The 18,434-nt window shown below is 41.1% G+C and overlaps 1 protein-coding gene across 5 annotated transcripts in view; it reads left to right on the top strand.

The window, feature by feature from the left end:
- The window catches only part of scn8aa (sodium channel, voltage gated, type VIII, alpha subunit a), a 113,959-nt gene that overhangs the window by 59,684 nt on the left and 35,841 nt on the right, over nucleotides 1-18,434 (top strand). For 3 of the 5 annotated variants that reach the window (XM_061986968.2, XM_072914027.1, XM_061986959.2), the window contains 8 exons: nucleotides 3,467-3,673; nucleotides 5,946-6,227; nucleotides 12,094-12,408; nucleotides 13,697-13,832; nucleotides 14,063-14,301; nucleotides 16,386-16,559; nucleotides 16,655-17,011; nucleotides 17,080-17,553. In XM_061986968.2, the coding sequence (XP_061842952.1) occupies nucleotides 3,467-3,673; nucleotides 5,946-6,227; nucleotides 12,094-12,408; nucleotides 13,697-13,832; nucleotides 14,063-14,301; nucleotides 16,386-16,559; nucleotides 16,655-17,011; nucleotides 17,080-17,553 (2,184 nt within the window). The remainder of the gene's footprint in view (nucleotides 1-3,466; nucleotides 3,674-5,945; nucleotides 6,228-12,093; nucleotides 12,409-13,696; nucleotides 13,833-14,062; nucleotides 14,302-16,385; nucleotides 16,560-16,654; nucleotides 17,012-17,079; nucleotides 17,554-18,434) is intronic. The other 2 variants (XM_061986977.2, XM_061986986.2) reach the window with 1 other exon arrangement.

Here is an 18,434-nt window from a genome sequence, read left to right as displayed (position 1 = left end):
TCGCTAAACCTTCACTGCTGGGGCTTTGTCTGTCAAGAACTGATTACTACATGTAAGATCCGACAAACACTTATATTTGTTGTTCTTGTAACAATATGTGTTTGAAATTATTTAAGCATTTATCGTGTCCGAAAAATAAAAGAATTGGCCATTTTTATGGTCTTAATGAGATTGCAAAGAACTGTTGTTGATCCAATGTTGTTGTGCTAAGACCTTTTTCTTGTTTTATAAGTTGCATATGTAATATATTGATGTGCGTGTCTGTTGTAATCTCTCTTCCTGGTTTGATGACCCGCCCTATCTTGCTCCTGATTGGCCTGTCTGTAATGTTTTGCCCTAATCTTTACCAATCGTGACACATCATAGTAAACCGACCAGTCATCATGGATTTTCTCATAAGTACACCAACCAATAATCATGGATTATTTCCGTATTTTTTGTCCATTTCCTCTGAGTTTGCAAAGTCCATTTCTCTCTTTTTTTTTTTTTCTTTCTCCCTCTCTCTTCTTTTGTCCATCCATCCATCCATTTCCTACCGCTTGTCCCTTATGGGGTCACGGGGGGTGCTGGAGCCTATCTCAGCGGCACATGGGCGGAAGGTGGGGTACACCCTGGACAAGTCGCCAACTCATCACAGGGCCAACACAGATAGACAGACAACATTCACACTCACATTCACACACTCGGGCCAATTTAGTGTTGCCAATCAATCTATTCTCTTCTTTTGTAGCTTGTACAAAAGAAGACGCTCCATGGGTCTAAAAATAGCTGAGCTACGGAAATCGCTATACGATTAAAAAGTAGCAAAGCTACTGCCAAGCTACTGCGAAATGTAGTTAAAGGCCTACTGAAATGTGATTTTCTTATTTAAACGGGGATAGCAGGTCCATTCTATGTGTCATACTTGATCATTTCGCGATATTGCCATATTTTTGCTGAAAGGATTTAGTAGAGAGCATTTTGGTCGCTGATAAAAAAGCCTTGCCTGTACCGGAAGTAGCAGACGATATGCGCGTGACGTCACAGGTTGTGGAGCTCCTCATATCCGCACATTGTTTACAATCATGGCCACCAGCCGCGAGAGCGATTCGGACCGAGAACGCGACGATTTCCCCATTAATTTGAGCGAGGATGAAAGATTTGTGGATGAGGAAAGTGAGAGTGAAGGACTATAGGGCAGTGGGAGCGATTCAGATAGGAAAGATGCTGTGAGAGGCGGGTGAGACCTGATATTCAGCTGGGAATGACTAAAACAGTAAATAAAGACAAGACATATATATACTCTATTAGCCACAACACAACCAGGCTTATATTTAATAATCCCGCATAACAAACACCTCACCCCTCCCGTCCATATAACCCGCCAATACAACTCAAACACCTGCACAACACACTCAATCCCACAGCCCAAAGTACCGTTCACCTCCCCAAAGTTCATACAGCACATATATTTCCCCAAAGTGCCCAAAGTTACGTACGTGACATGCACATAGCGGCACACACGTACGGGCAAGCGATCAAATGTTTGGAAGCCGCAGCTGCATGCGTACTCACGGTACCGTGTCTGCGTATCCAACTCAAAGTCCTCCTGGTAAGAGTCTCTGTTGTCCCAGTTCTCCACAGGCCAATGGTAAAGCTTGACTGTCATCTTTCGGGAATGTAAACAATGAAACACCGGCTGTGTTTGTGTTGCTGTAGCCGCCCGCAATACACCGCTTCCCACCTACAGCTTTCTTCTTTGCTGTCTCCATTGTTCATTGAACAAATTGCAAAAGATTCACCAACACAGATGTCCAGAATACTGTGGAATTTTGCGATGAAAACAGACGACTTAATAGCTGGCCACCATGCTGTCCCAAAATGTCCTCTACAATCCGTGACGTCACGCGCAGACGTCATCATACCGAGACGTTTTCAGCAGGATATTTCGCGTGAAATTTAAAATTGCACTTTAGTAAGCTAACCCGGCCGTATTGGCATGTGTTGCAATGTTAAGATTTCATCATTGATATATAAACTATCAGACTGCGTGGTCGGTAGTAGTGGGTTTCAGTAGGCCTTTAAGCTATGTAGCTCCGCTACTTGTAGCGGGCTACTGCCCAACACTACCCGCGAGCAAAGACTCTACATTGCGTTGAGGATGCATTTGTTCGCGTATTGCTGGCAAATTTGTGGGACACAGCTAGTATGCGTCATCAAAATGCATTATCACAATATAACAATAGTATCAAAAGCTCTATCGTCGGCCAAATTTATATCGTTTATAGTCTATTTGGCGCAACTCTGCCTAACCATTGCAGACATCCCTTTTAATAGGCAAATAGATTATAGCATTCCCCATTATCTAGATATGCAGTAAGTTAATGTAAAGTTAGAAAAATGGTGGATCAGTTTGCTCGCCTGTAGCCAGGTCGCTGCCATCCTGTCTGTCCAACTGTGTGTCTGCACAATAGCTCTCTGAAATGGTGGAGCTGCCTCCACATGCAAGTGGAAAGAAGGAATTATAAAATATTAAGTATGCAGGATTGGCCAATGAGGGAGATGAGACATGACGGGAGCATCCCGTAGCCGACTTTCTATTTTTGCTGCTGACTTTGCTGACATTCAGCTCCATACTGCAACCCTTTTGTCAATATTTTGTACTGTGTCTTTAAAATAATATTTATAAGCGACTATGTCGTTTCTTAGACGTTTAGCACCCACGCTGGTTCATGCCGCATCTTCAGTGTGGGCACATGTTTTAAGAAGCACTGATTGATAGATGCTGTGTTTTCTTGTATATTTTTTATTTCTTGTATTTTTACAAATTGTTTTATAAAATGAGTGAATGCAAAAACATACTAGACATTCAAATTTGAACTTTACAGCACAGATAAGAACGGAATTTCGTTACATAAGCTCATGGTAGTGCAGGATAAAAAAGCAATAAGGTGCATATATAAATAAATAAATATATATAAATAATATATAAATATATATATAAAATAAATGAATATATATATATAAATATATATAAATAAATAAATAGATTACTGTACAGATAAATATATTGCACTTTTTCACATGCGTCCACGTTTATGGATGTATGTTATATTGTCTTTTTTATTCCAGCGAGTTAATCCATTTTGGGGGGAGTTGAGGGGATAATTTAATTATGATGCGTTCAAGAGTCTTACGGCTTGAGGGAAGAAGCTGTTACAGAACCTGGAGGTTCTGCTTCGGAGGCTACTATAGGTTCATGCAGGTAATAGGAATACAGTAAAACATTTCTCTCTAAGTCTATTTTAGGCATTTAACGCTAGATATTTTTGCATTCTTAAATACAAAAACAACCTTTTTTCCCCATTACCAGCTCATCTTTTCATTTGTGATGAGCAAATTTGAGGAAATTAATGATATATTAGGTTCTAACTGAGCAGTCTCTCTTTCTACCCATTCATTCTTCCCTCACCTTGCCTCCAAACAGACCCTGAGGGCGGCAGGGAAGACCTACATGATCTTCTTTGTCTTGGTGATCTTTGTGGGCTCCTTTTACTTGGTGAATCTGATCCTGGCTGTGGTAGCCATGGCCTATGAAGAGCAGAACCAAGCCACCATGGAGGAGGCCTTGCAGAAGGAGGAGGAATTCAAGGCCATGCTGGAGCAGCTCAAGAGACAACAGGAAGACGCTCAAGTCAGTTTTCTGCAGGAGAAAAGTATTGTCAGGGCGGCTAACAGTCCCTAAAAAATGTAATCATCCTGTATTTGGAAACAAAAGTATACAGCCTGTATTGAGCTTAGAAGGGCCGTACTTTGTCCCATATTGCAGTGGGAATAAAAAATATAAGCGGGATAAACAAAGGTCCGCGAAGTAGGACTATTTTTAATAAATCAAATATTTTCATAGTTAGAGTATAACAAACTAAATATGTTTGTAACATCATTATTAGAGCCCTCTAAACATGATATAACACCCATATAATCACTTTTACACTCGTTTCACCCAATATAGTAGTCTTGAGTGTGTTCTCCTGGAGATTACAGCACTTACCGGTAGCCAGCAAGCGTCATTGCTATGGCCGTCACCCGACCACTAAAACATGGCCACTATGTAGAAATACTTTGTCACATCCTGGGCTATACATGTGTTGGGCACACGGGCGTGTGTTGTTCTGCAAAAACTTCACTGTCAACTTGACAATTGCAGCTACGACCATTAGGTTTGATGTGAGCATTGCGTGTCTGTGTAGTCATTCCACATCGCTCAAGCCAAAACTGTGTTACTGATGTCGAAGATGAAGTGCATCAAAAAAGTTCATCTCTCTTTGCCTGGACTGAGAGCTAATTGTTTATGGTCGTCGTGTTAGCCTGAAGTGCTATGCCAACTCTGATGCTACGACCCACAGTTGTCGTTTGACATCGCTCACGCCAACATTTCAGCAATGTGATGTGTTATTGATCAGGCAGAAGTTGAAGATGAAGACTATTAAAAAGTTGTTCTGTCAAAAGTTGGTCAACTTGAGATTATCGCGGTAAAGATAGGGCCAAGATTAGCCACCATCTTTTGAAAATTATTTGCAAATCATTGTATTCCGTTTATATTTACATCCAACACAATTTCCCAACTCATATGGAAACGGGGTTTGTATATCCATCCATCCATCCATCATCTTCTTCCTCTTATCTGAAGTCAGGACGCGGGGGCAGCAACCTAAGTAAAGAATCCAAGGCTTCCCTCTCCCCAGCTATTTTGTCCAGCTTTTCCCTGGTGATCCTGAGGTGTTCCCAGGTCTGCTGGGAGAAATAGCCTCTCCAACGTGTCCTGGGTCTTCCCCATGGCCTCCTACCGATTGGACGTGCCCTAAACATCTCCAGAGTCAGGTGTCCGGGGGGCATCCTGACCAGATGCCTGAACCATCTCATCTGGCTCTTCTCGATGTGGAGGAGCAGCGGCTTTATTATGAGCTCCTCCTGAATGACAGAGCTTCTCACCCTATCTCTAAGGGAGAGACTCACCACCCGACGGAGGAAACTCATTTTGAACCCGTGATCTTGTCCTTTTTGTCATAACCCAAAGCTCATGACCAAAGATGAGGATAGGAACGTAGATCGACTGGTAAATTGAGAGCATTGCCTTCCGGCTCAGCTCCTTTTTCGCCATGACGAACCGATGCAGGGTCCGCATCAGCTCATTATTGACTTTAATGTTTTTAGAGTTCATCTCTCCAGCTGCTGTTGACAGGGAAGAAGTTTGTTTCATCTTCGCTTCACTAAAGAGACACAATCCAAGCACGTTTAGTAGATCAGCTTTGTGTGTGCTATAAAGTTTGCATGTGTTTAATTCATACAGACCTTTAGTAGATCAGGCCCATAGTGTGTCCAGATTTATGATCGTAATACTATCACATATCTGTCAACATTCCCATGTGGATATTGTCAAGCTGGACACTGAATGTTTAATGTTTTATGTTAAGGAGGAACGATTTATATTTCAGAAGATATTTTATTCTATTCATGTTATTTTTATTTTTTTTTTAAAACAAAAAACATTTTTTAACAATTTGTTTTCCATGTATTTGTATTATTCCAAAACATGCATTTAATCAGATTCAGGTTTGAGTCAAAATGTATAATAATAGTTTTACACGGATAAAAAAGCAACTAAAATATCAAAATCAAGTCATCTAGCAATGCCAAAAAGGTAACCCTTACTTTACAGGGAGTTAGCAACTCTGCTTAGCACATTATTATTTCATTAAGTCCAATTACAGTTACTTCTTTGAATTTCTGAACAGAAAAATATTTTCAAGTAAAAAATAACTTTATTAAAATGATAACCATACGTTTTTAGTTTTCAACTTAAATGTTTTTGTAGATTTCCTTTTTAAATTTTTTTGTGTCCAAAAAGATGTAAACATTTTGGATGCCCTTGTGTTAATTAAGTCATTGTTGATGTTTACTGTTAGACTGCTGCCATGGCAACCTCGGCGGGAACAGTCTCAGAGGATGTGGTAGAGGACGATGGAGGCGGGCGCCTCTCGTGCAGCTCCTCGGAGATGTCCAAGCTCAGCTCTAAGAGTGCCAAAGAGCGGCGCAACCGCAAGAAAAAATGGCGCCAGAAAGAGCAAGAAAAGGAAAAAGGTGACAGTGAGAAGTTTGTCAAGTCAGAGTCGGACGACGGCAGCAAGAGGAGTCGTTTCCGTTTTCCTGATAACCGTCTGGGACGAAAGTCTTCCATTATGAACCAGGTAAAAAAATAACTCTTTCTATAACCTCTTCTACACTGCTTGGTTTTTTTCTGTGTCCGGTTTGAGGAAAGTTTTCCACCTTTGAATAGTATCAAAGCTGTAACAAAGGTACAGTAGTTTATACGCATGTGGGACAAATATATATACCGTAGGTCAATAACTGCTGGATCTGTGAATTAGAGGCTTAAGTAGAATTTTGTTTGTATTTTATTTAGAGCATCAGCTCAGATTTGAGAGCCTGTTGCAATGAACTAGCCACTAGTCTAGCCACAGTGCGAAGCCGCTTCCAAGATACTAATCCTCACCACCAGAACCAGAGGAAAAGATACACACTCACCGGGTAGGATGACACAAGAAGCTAACCGCTAAAGTGTCAATGTAAAGTAGAGGTGATCGATCCAGATGTCGTTACTATCGATACCGAGTATAGTATCACTTTCTTTTTCTTCTACTTATTATTACAAAATAATTTGTTTGCTCGTTTTTTGCTTGTTTTTGCTACGTAGGGATTAAGTCTCTGGATGCAGAAGGGCTTTGGGGGCAAAACCCAAATGATTTAAATTAAAGCTAGAATGAGTTTTTGTCTTGGGTTTTATCGTGCACTAGTAAATTTGATTTTGTTTATGTAGTATTCAGTATCATCGGATTTACGACAATACTAGCAAATTCTAAATTTAACAAGATATTTTTTTTATAAAAATGTGTTGTTGTGTTTACTTTAGTTTCATCCAATAAAACATTTTCGGTTCTATTATCTGTTGTCCTAGTATCAGATCTAGACTCAAAATTTAACAGCATCTGACGCCAAAAATTTTGATCTGGACATCCTTAACCTCCTCTTACAAGTACCAACCACCGGAACTGTGAAAGTTAGTGCAAAGTCAACCGAATCAGAAAAACAAACCATTAAAAACATATAATAATAATAATAATAACTGGGATTTATATAGCACTTTTCTAAGTACCCAAAGTCGCTTTACATGTGGAACCCATCATTCATTCACACCTGCACACATATCCTACCACGTAGCTGACCGAGCGAGTCAGCCCGACCGCAGCACCATCAGTTTGTATCACAAGAATCGAGCGAGCTTGTGCAGCATGCAGCCACAAAGGTCCAAAAGACGGAAATGTATCCATGAAAATATGGAGAAGCTGCCGATGCTGTGTTTGATGTGTTTCATTTAATTCTGTCTCTTGACTTTACAAACTGAAGATTAAGAAGGTAAATATTTTAATGTTTAACAATACTTTTAAAAAAACTACGGTAGTTGTTTATAGTACATGATATTTCATTATTTTTTAAACAATATTTCTTATCTAAAAGTTAGTTTTTCTTTTTAAAATGCATGTTCCATGTAAAAAGGTGGTGTTTGGGGATGGCCAAGCATTGAATACATTTTTTAAAATTAATTTCAATGGGTGGGGCTGATTTCAGATAAAAGTGTTTAGAGTTACGAGCTCAGTCGGGGAACTAATTGTGCTCATAAGTTTTGGTGCCACTGTATTAAAAAAAATCAAACTTAAGGTGCAAAATAACAAATTTAACATAATAAAACATAAATCTGAAATCATTCCTGGCACAATGTCAACTGGGGATCGAACCCAGTATGTCTGTCTTTTGTTAGACCAGCATTAATGTTGCACGCCACAGGAGACAGTGACAATGATCAGGAAATCCTATTCTATCTACCTATCCTACTCCTATCAGTGACTGAGAAGAAAGGGGCTGATAATTTGTTTGCGGCAAAAATTTCATATGAAATGCTCTCTTATTCATTAATTGACATTTATGTCATTCATTAATTGACATATTATTACCCCCCCCCCCCCCCAAGGATCTAGGGGTCTTATGCACAGTGCGGGATCTGCGTATAGGGAGTGGAGTGCAGGATGATTCTGTCTAATATTATATAATTTCCCATATTAATTAAATAATTGAATTAGATACAACTAATGAAGCACTCTCAGAAGTATGGATAAATGTTATGTTTTGGGGGTTGTAAAATGTTTTTTCTAAAATGTACAGTATGAAAAAACCCCACTGAAACCCCATTAACAATTTAAGTTTTGTCAAAATAGTCTTAAATGTGTTGTTTCGGATATTAATATTGCATGTGAAGTAGCTCATGATTGCAGATGTTATGGCAACAATAATATAATATAATATAATGAAAATATAACAAGAACATCATCGGCGAGCTCATGTTACCATTAGTGGTTTAAAAGAACATATATAGTTTATAAATGTCTATATTTTTGACAATTTGTAGTCATATTGTTGCTAAAATTAGCTATCGAAATCGCTATCACTAGCTAACAACACACAAAGCTTACTCTACGTACTTTACGTCATTACTGCTCGAAACCGTAAAACAATGCTTAAAACATTTGGAAAGTTAGCGCCCTGTAGGCATCTGCGTAAAGGTTGCAAACAGCCCCTTTAATTGATCAGTGGTTCATATTGACAGTGTTGTGACAGTATGGTGTGGCAAACAAAAGAACACATATTGACCACATGTGTTGTAGCACACGTTCAGGCTCTGAGTAATTCACAGTGATTACATGAATGTTTTAGAAGGTGCAATGCTGCAGCTTTGCGAAGGCCTGACATTGGCTCCGCCATCGCTCATGTTGTGTATAGTGTGGGTTTCACCAATCTGCAAAACAAGACATGCAGGCTTTATGTAAAGTGGCTTGTTTGCTTGCAAATCTCTGTTAACTTTACATTCAGCAACGACTCTTGCCAAAACACGTGATTTCAGCTGAGCTGTTCTTTATCTGCTGTGAGGTTTTATTAAAAGCTGGATCGATAGTTGGCAGCAGCACAGATTGTTGTCATCATGACTCATGTTCCTCCCTAATGCTATTTTGGCTGTTCTGTGTGACCCTGGCATATGTCAGATATCACTGACCCAATTTCCCCCCTCTTGTTTATTAAGTCACGTGATGCTTAAGCAGACCGTGCGTCCGAGGGAGAACTGCATGGCGGGTTGCATTTAATTTCAGAATCAGAATCAGAATACCTTTATTGTCATTGTATGGAAACAACGAAATTGGACAGCAATCCAGCTCAGTGCTTTTAAAACAAACCTACATAAAATAGTCTTAAGACAACAACAATAATAAAACAATTTAAAATTTAAAAACATGCACAGTAGATCTTTATCAGAGGTAAGCAAGTAATAAAGTGGTGAGTGTTCAGGTAAGTGCAGAGTTTAGGGCAATAACAGCTCTAGGATAGAAACTGTTTTTCAGTCTATTTGTCCTTACTTTGATGGTCTTATAGCGCCTCCCTGAGGGCAAGAGTTCAAGCCAGTGGTGACCTGGATGGGATGAGTCCTTGAGGATGCTGTTTGCTCTCCTGTTGCAGCATACTTGCCAACCCTCCCGGATTTTCCGGTAGACTCCCGAAATTCAGCGCCTCTCCCGAAAACCTCCCGGGACAAATTTTCTCCCAAAAATCTCCCGAAATTCAGGCGGACCTGAGTGACGTGTCGACAGCCTGTTTTCACGTCCGCTTTCCCACAATATAACAGCGTGCCTGCCCAATCACGTTATGACTGTAGAATGATGGAGGGCGAGTTCTTGGTTTCTTATGTGGGTTTATTGTTAGGCAGTTTCATTAACGTCCTCCCAGTGCGGTAACAACACACAACAACAGCAGTCACATTTTCGTCTACCGTAAAGCAGTTTGTCTGCCGTAAACAGCAATGTTGTGACACTCTTAAACAGGACAATACTGCCATCTACTGTACATGCATATGTGACAATAACATCTACAGCTTTTAGAGAGTGCAGTGCACAACTGCGCACACAACAAGGACACGAAGCAGAATGCATCATCAGAGAGGGTGTTCAGCATGGTTAGAAAAATAGTGACAGAGAATAGAACAAGGATGGACAATTCAACCCTTAACTCAACAATGAGTAGATGAGTGTTATGTGTGTGTATATGTGTAAATAAATGAACAATGAAATTCAAGTATTTCTCTTATTTATATATGTATATATATATATATATATATATATATATATAGCTAGAATTCACTGGAAGTCAAGTATATCTTATATATATATATATATATATATATATATATATATATGAAATACTTGACTTGGTGAATTCTAGCTGTAAATATACTCCTCCCCTCTTAACCACGCCCCCAACCACGCCCCCCCCCCCCCCCCCCCCCCCCCCCAACTCCCGAAATCGGAGGTCTCAAGGGTGGCAAGTATGGTTGCAGTGTCTCTTATGCAGGTTCTCTAGAGATGTAAGAGGACATGCAGTGATCCTCTGGGCCGCGTTCATGACCCCCTGTAATCTCTTTCTCCCTGCCACCGTGCAGCTAGAAAACCACACGGAGATGCCGTAGGTCAGTATTGACTCAACGGAGCAGCGATAGAAGGACAGGAGCAGGTTATCATCCAGATCTATTTTCCTCAGACTTCTCAGAAAATACATTCTTTGTTGACCTTTTTTCTGGAGTGCAGTGGTGTTGCTTTTCCAGGTCATGTTGCTTGAGACGTTCACCCCCAGGAACTTGACTCTGAGACCCTTTCCACCTCCTCTCCCATGATGTAGATGGGCTGGATGGGCTCAGTGATTTTATTCCTGAAATCAACAATCAGCTCCTTGGTCTTTGTGGGATTGAGAATGAGGTTGTTTTTTTGCATAGTGGTCTGGCAGTGCCTTCACCTCTTCTCTATAGGCAGTCCTACACCGCAAAGACCCATCCATTCATCCTTTTTGTATATTACTTGACCCAAGGCTATTCAACTGGCGGCCCAGGGGCCAATTCAGTTCAAAACTTGGTAGACAAACGTTTCTCCTATAACCACTAGAGTACTCCTGTTGTATAGATGAACTCGGAGATGACATGACATTTTTAACCATGCTAGCAAACATAGAACACTCGAATCAAAACGTTTCATTTACTTAACTGAGGCGTTCCCTTGTAAGTCCTCTCCTCTGAGTGAGTTCCACATTTTTCCCATAATGTAATTTATGTATTAAGGTGTCGCTGTAGTTTGTTTAACCAACCTACTACCAACCGAGCGGTATAGCTTGGTTGGTAGAGCGGCTGTGCCAGCAACTTGAGGGTTGCAGGTTCGATCCCCACTTCCGCCATCCTAGTCACTGCCGTTGTGTCCTTGGGCAAGACACTTTACCCACCTGCTCCCAGTGCCACCCACACTGGTTTAAATGTAACTTTGATATTGGGTTTCACAATGTAAAGCGCTTTGAGTCACTAGAGAAAAAGCGCTATATAAAATGTAATTCACTAATTCACTACTTTAGATGCAGTCAGCAGTCATTTGTTCAACTTATTTAGTCATACTAGTAGTGTTCCTCAAGGTTTAATTTGAGGTCCTAACTTTTCCACTAATTTGTCTATTCAACTAGTGGCAACGAGTCTGGGCCCGCGGTCCTTAGTTTTCTGGAAATCTGCCCCCCAAAACAATTTATTTGAATATCCCTGGCTTAACCTTAACCTCATTGGGGCCTGCAGGAGCATTTCTCAGCCGACATCAAGCAGTGTTTTTTTTGTGTGTTTTTTTTAAATAGAATGACATCAGCAGCAGCATGACACACTGTAACTTGATCATTAATTAATCACCTGCCAAACACACAAAGTCACATTCACACAAGACATAGACTTGTATTAACCAAAAATGTATGTTTTTGGACCTTGGGCAGAATCTATGCAATACATATTTCAAGAAGGCACATTCCGGCCTGATCATTGTTGTGCTAACAACTCTGTGTTGGTGTTCATCCTGTTGCTCGAATTGCAAGTGATTGTAATTCAAAAGTTTCCACATTTTCTTTTCACTCATATATCTCCTCTCTGTTCCCTTCTAGTCCCTTCTCAGCATACCCGGCTCGCCCTTCCTGTCCCGCCACAACAGCAAGAGCAGCATCTTCAGTTTCAAGGGCCGCGGTAAGGACGTGGGTTCAGAAAATGAGTTTGCCGATGATGAACACAGCACGGTGGAGGAGTGCGAGGAGCGCCGGGGATCCCTGTTCAGCCCATACCGGCGAAGCAGCTACAGCGGCTACCACGGCAAAAGGAACAGCACAGTGGATTGCAACGGCGTGGTGTCCCTCATCGGCCCTGGGCCCGGTGGACGCCTTCTGCCTGAGGTGAAAATAGATAAGGCAGCTACCGACGACAGTGTAAGGAAGTCAATGAGTAGACCTATCTAGGCATGGCCCCTCCGTCCCTCTCGTCCGTTCCTTTCTTTCTGATCTGTCATCTTTGCAAGCCCGTATGTATCTCTTGGCTCAGCGCTCGCCCTGCCCGTCCCCTCCCGACCCCCTACTCCTGCAGTGTATGCTGCCCTCCGTAGTAAAGCTAAGGATGGAGACATACTACACATACATCTCATTGTAAACATACTGAAGGCAGCCCTACATTTCATGGGTTAGTAAAACTAGGTCTATCAGGCACTTTTTTCTTGGACTAATTAATTTATATATGTCAGTGTACTGTGCAAAATACTTTTCCAAAGCAAAACAAAGAAAATGCTCACTGCTTCTCAGGTGACATCTCCACAGAAGTGACAAACACTATTCATTTTGACAAACAGCATACAAAGATGAGTTATCTTGCTCCAGTGTGTCGATGTGTTCCTCCTTCAGGCATTCAGGGCCTCTGCGAGCCTGTGTGGGTAGCTCTACAGTAGGTGGTGGAGGAGACATTTTTAACTGCTTCCCTAATGCATAGACCACATCCCATAGCAGTTGGAAAGTAACGCACACACATCCTATCTGATGGATATTAATAGGATTTAAGAAAGCAAAGGAGGGCTTCTTGTTTGTCTCAACCCTTCTCTGTTTTCTGAACTCTTCCTGATGAACGTTAGCAAACTGAATTACTGTAGTAGTGTGATGATGATGATAGTTAGCATGGTAGATGTAGAGCAAAAAAAGCATGCCTAATACTGTAAGTAGGACAATGGATATGTTGTCTGCAGAATCCTCTCCTTCTCTTTGACTTGGAGCATGCTTAATGCATGACAACTGGACTGACTTGAACGACTCGCCTTCATTTTCTCTCTTTTCAGTTTGTGCAATTGAAATTATAGTATTGTAGAAATTAGTTTGCTTGCAATCCAAATATTATGTTGCAGTGCAATAGTGCCTCTACCATTGCCTACAAGGCCCTAAATATATTCTTGTAGACACATAACACATTTAATCTAATTCGGACACTCTTTTATAAATGGCATAAGTGGTCCAGAACTCAACTGCATGCATTTACAGCATCCAAAACACGTCCTCTAACCAGCTTTGAGAAAAACGAATGACACATGCCCCGATGCCTGCCAACAGTAATCTCAAACTCGACTACTTTTAGCTGCCAATGCTGTTGTGCACTTCCCTCCGCCGACCACCGGTGGCAATGTGGGATGGTGTTCATGTCCTCTCCATGGGTGCTTGATTCTTCCTCTCCTCCTGACAGCCAACTACTGAGGTTGAGGTGAAGAAGAAGCTGTCTGGCTCCCTGATGGTGTCTGTGGACCAGCTCAATATCTCTTTTGGGCGGAAAGAGCGGGCCAACAGTGTCATGAGCGTCATTACCAACACACTAGTGGAGGGTACTGCCACTTTAACCCAGCTTTTTTTAACCTGCTTTCTCATTATTCTTTAACTAGGGCTGCTCTCATTGGTTGGTTAGTTTGAGATGAATTTCCTGCTTATCTGCTTTGCATAGCCCAGCAGTATCAGATACATACAAATCGTATATCATTTAAGACCTCTGCATGCAGTTTGCTTCAAGCACACAAGTATGTTTGGTTGTGACCTTTTATCCGCGCTATTTCTTCAGAACTGGAGGAGTCCCAGCGCAAGTGTCCGCCATGCTGGTATAAGTTTTCTAACACATTCCTTATATGGGAATGCTCCCCCACTTGGTTGAAGATCAAGGAGCTAATGAACCAGTTCGTCATGGATCCCTTTGTGGACCTGGCCATCACCATCTGTATCGTCCTCAACACGCTCTTCATGGCCATGGAGCATTACCCCATGACCCCTGACTTTGAGCATATGCTGTCTGTGGGCAATTTGGTAAGTGTTACTTCAATGGAAAAAAATACATTCTGTGTTTCTTTATAAGCTTACACGTTTGCTACCCCCCCCCCCCCCCCCCCCCCCCCCCCCCCCCCCCCCCCATGGTTGGATGCTTGTGTGTTGCCATAGTGGAGAAAGCTTGTCTCGCCGCTGGTTGGCTGACTAGTGGGAGGCCTGTATTAATATTTCATGAAACCTGATCGATGAGCTGCTTCGAGATGTTGCCTGAATTATAGCTCGGCTAAATCAACTTTAACCTTCCCACTGTTAACAATAGTTGAACTCGTGTACTGTGTCCAGAAGAAAGCGCAGAAGTATTTTTAAGTGCAGTTTGAGCTATATTACACACAATAGTTTGAGGTATTCACTATGATGACTTTAATCTGCATTTAAAGCACTTATTTGGGGTCTTGCTGAGTGGTTCTCACAGTTTTTGGGGGGGTTGGTGGTAGCGGGGGGTGTATTTTGTAGCGTCCCGGAAGAGTTAGTTCTGCAAAGGGTTCTGGGTATTTGTTCTGTTGTGTTTATGTTGTGTTACGGTGTGGATGTTCTCCCGAAATGTGTTTGTCATTCTTGTTTGGTGTGGATTCACAGTGTGGCGTATATTTCTAACAGTGTTGAAGTTGTTTATACGGCCACCCTCAGTGTGACCTGTATCGCTGTTGATCAAGTATGTGTTGCATTCACGTGTGTGTGCGTACAGAGGTTAATGTTGATATTTCCTTCAGAAGGCTGCAAATAGAAAAGATTCATTCAATTTTTATTTAAATTGTATTTGATATGCCGTTGATATTTTTTAATTGTTATTATTATTATTTGAAACTCAATTTTGAATGTCACACAGCTGCTTGGCTGGATGCCAAATATTAGCGTGGACAAAGAGTTAAAATGCCCAATTAGCATCAACTAATGCAAGTGAAATTACTAAATTTTGCAACAAATTGCTACAATTTGTGTTTTATCTATAACACGTGTGTTTTACCTGCCACATGGCTTATCTGTGTACATTTATCCATAGTTTTGTCTTTAGTACTTACTAATAATTGTATTTTTTTTAAAGCACAGACCAGTAGTGGCAACCATAAATCATGAAGCATTTAATACAATGTCAGTAAAGCTGTCTGTTCTATTCTAACCCAATCCTTGATTATGGCAGACTATATGTAATATGGAAAATTGTAAATTGTGCTTTGAGTGCAACAGCAAAATCCCAATGTACATTTTAACCTTCTAAAATTGTTCTTTGAGTGCAATAGAAAACATATGTTTAATGTATTGTAAGATTTTCTGTTAAAATAAAGCCAATATTGACATTTTTCATAGTTCCCTTTATTTGGAAAAGTATCGAAAAGTATCGACCCTAATAGATCCTCTTTAATGTCCAAAAAAGTACGCTGTAGCCAAATTGCAAAACCCCATTGGTAAGAGCATCCAAAACTGCGTGCAAGCTCACGCCCAAATGCATGCACCTTATGATTTGAGGCCTTGGTATTGTTTAACATGAGTACCTGACATTGTAACCAATGGATACTTGGTCAGGTTGACTTCCAAGAGTGTCGATAGTATTTGCAGTTTCCTATGGTATAATGTTGAAATGGAAAATTAAGGCAAGTAGAGCCAACCTGATTAGTGGAGTTGAGCCAAGCCAGTATTGACCAGTACAGTTGAAAAACGGTATTACTGTTAGGTTCCTGACCCCGTGTCTGCATTCTATTCAGATTCGATATTTCATGTTATGTTTTATTGATCCCTGGGGGAAAACTCTAGTTGGCACACTGAGGAGAGATGTCAGAATAAGGGGAATGTGACTTTGGCAGTGTTCCACAGCAAACTGGCATCCCGCCAACAGCCAGGCTTACGTTCCATATTATCATCTTCAGTGGATCTTAAACCCTGCAATCCCCAAGTCAAGTCCTCACTGACTAAGCTATTGCTGCCATATTATGAATGTTTGCCAACCTCAGTAAATGGACGAGCTGTCACAAAGAACGGCTCCATCATTCTTTACATCGTTGCACTTCCAGAAAAGAGTAATGTTGAACTAAATGCATTTGTGTGTTTTCTACCTTCTCTCTTGCCAGGTGTTCACTGGGATCTTTGCAGGGGAGATGATGTTTAAACTGGTGGCCATGGATCCTTATTACTACTTTCAAGAAGCCTGGAATTGTTTTGATGGCTTCATTGTGACGCTGAGTTTAGTCGAGCTGGCTCTAGCTGATGTCGAGGGTCTTTCGGTGCTGCGGTCGTTCCGATTGGTAAACACTACAACCCTAACCTTAAAACATCAACAAACAAAAGATGCTGTGTTTTTTTACAAAGACTAATTTCCTTTCCTTCCGCTTTCCTCCAGCTGAGAGTGTTTAAGCTGGCCAAGTCATGGCCGACTCTCAACATGCTGATCAAAATCATTGGTAACTCGGTGGGCGCTTTAGGAAACTTGACTCTAGTGTTGGCCATCATCGTCTTTATCTTTGCCGTGGTGGGCATGCAGCTGTTTGGCAAGAGTTACAAAGACTGCGTGTGCAAGATCGACGCCGACTGTGAGCTGCCACGATGGCACATGAACGACTTTTTCCATTCTTTCCTGATCGTCTTCCGGGTGCTGTGTGGTGAGTGGATTGAGACCATGTGGGACTGCATGGAGGTAGCAGGCCAGGGCATGTGCCTCATCGTGTTCATGATGGTCATGGTCATCGGTAACTTGGTGGTGAGTATCCTCACAAGAGAAATGCTGTCTAATGTTGACAGAGCTTAAGTTTTCGTCTTGCTGCAAAGGTGTTGAACCTGTTCCTTGCCTTGCTGCTGAGCTCATTCAGCGCTGACAACTTGGCTGCAACGGACGACGACGGGGAGCTCAACAACCTGCAGATTTCCGTCATACGCATCAAGAAAGGTATTGCGTGGTCAAAAGTCAAAATGCGTCTGCTGATGGCCAGTTTGTTGAGAAAACCGCCAATGGAGGATGAGCAGAAGCCTTTGGACGACATGTACGACAAGAAGCTCAACTGCATTGCCAACCACACTGGGGTCGACATCAACAGAGATCTGGACTATGCAAAGAATGGTAATGGGACCACCAGCGGCATTGGCAGCAGTGTGGGCAAGTACATGATCGACGAGGACCACATGTCGTTCATCCACAACCCGAACCTGACCGTCTGTGTGCCCATTGCTGTTGGGGAGTCTGATTTTGAGAACCTTAATACGGAAGACTTCAGTAGCGAGTCGGAAAACGAAAACAGCAAAGAGGTTAGTGCTTCAGTTGGGAATGGGTTATACATTATTGTCAAAAGACAGCAAATTGACAGATTGTACCCAATTACTTTTTGACACCCTATGTTGGTGTACAATCATGTGGAAAAAATACATAATTTGTGGTGGTGAGTTGTGCTTTAGAAAACATGCTAGCATACATGTAGTATAGCTATAATAATCATACAAGATGTGTTAGACAATATACGATGTAAATGATATAAATTTGGCCGACGATAAAGCTTTTAATTCTGTAGTCATATCATGATAATGCGTGTTAATGACACATTCTAGCTGTGTCATGCAAATAAACCAGGTTTCTTACATGTAACTTTATCACTGGAGGACAATGAGTAGGTAAACATGCCACACTATACACCGTAGGAGGATACAAAAAGCATAGCTAACCGCTACGCTCAAGCTCTTGAGTGTAAACAGAGGTGGGCGGATCGATACAAATATCAACAGTCACAATACCAAGTATAGTATCAGTAGAGGTAGCGAATAAGTGGCTAGATAATAGCATTTTAGTATGAACATTGGTATGGCTAATTTTGCCCCCGTAACTACTTAGTATTGGATGGATACTCAAATTTGTAGTATAGCCCAAACATAATGTGACATATCCAAACAACAGAAGATTAAATACTATTAAAAGTATGTCTTTTAACAGTAAATTAGCAATTAGATTAATAATATTTTTAAGAAAGTAATACAACTGGAAACAATGCAATATTTTACCGCATACGTCAGCAGTTAAATTTAGGCGCCTAGCTATGTAACCCATTTTGAAATGGCTTTATTATCATTTATATACCAAATATATGTCATAATAATATATCGCATATCGCAAAAAACTGCATAACTATTGTGATATA

This window comes from Nerophis lumbriciformis, linkage group LG01 (assembly GCF_033978685.3).
Source record: "Nerophis lumbriciformis linkage group LG01, RoL_Nlum_v2.1, whole genome shotgun sequence".
NCBI lineage: Eukaryota > Metazoa > Chordata > Actinopteri > Syngnathiformes > Syngnathidae > Nerophis > Nerophis lumbriciformis.
Note: the sequence above shows the minus strand (reverse complement) of the source record. Positions and strands in the feature narration are given on the sequence as shown.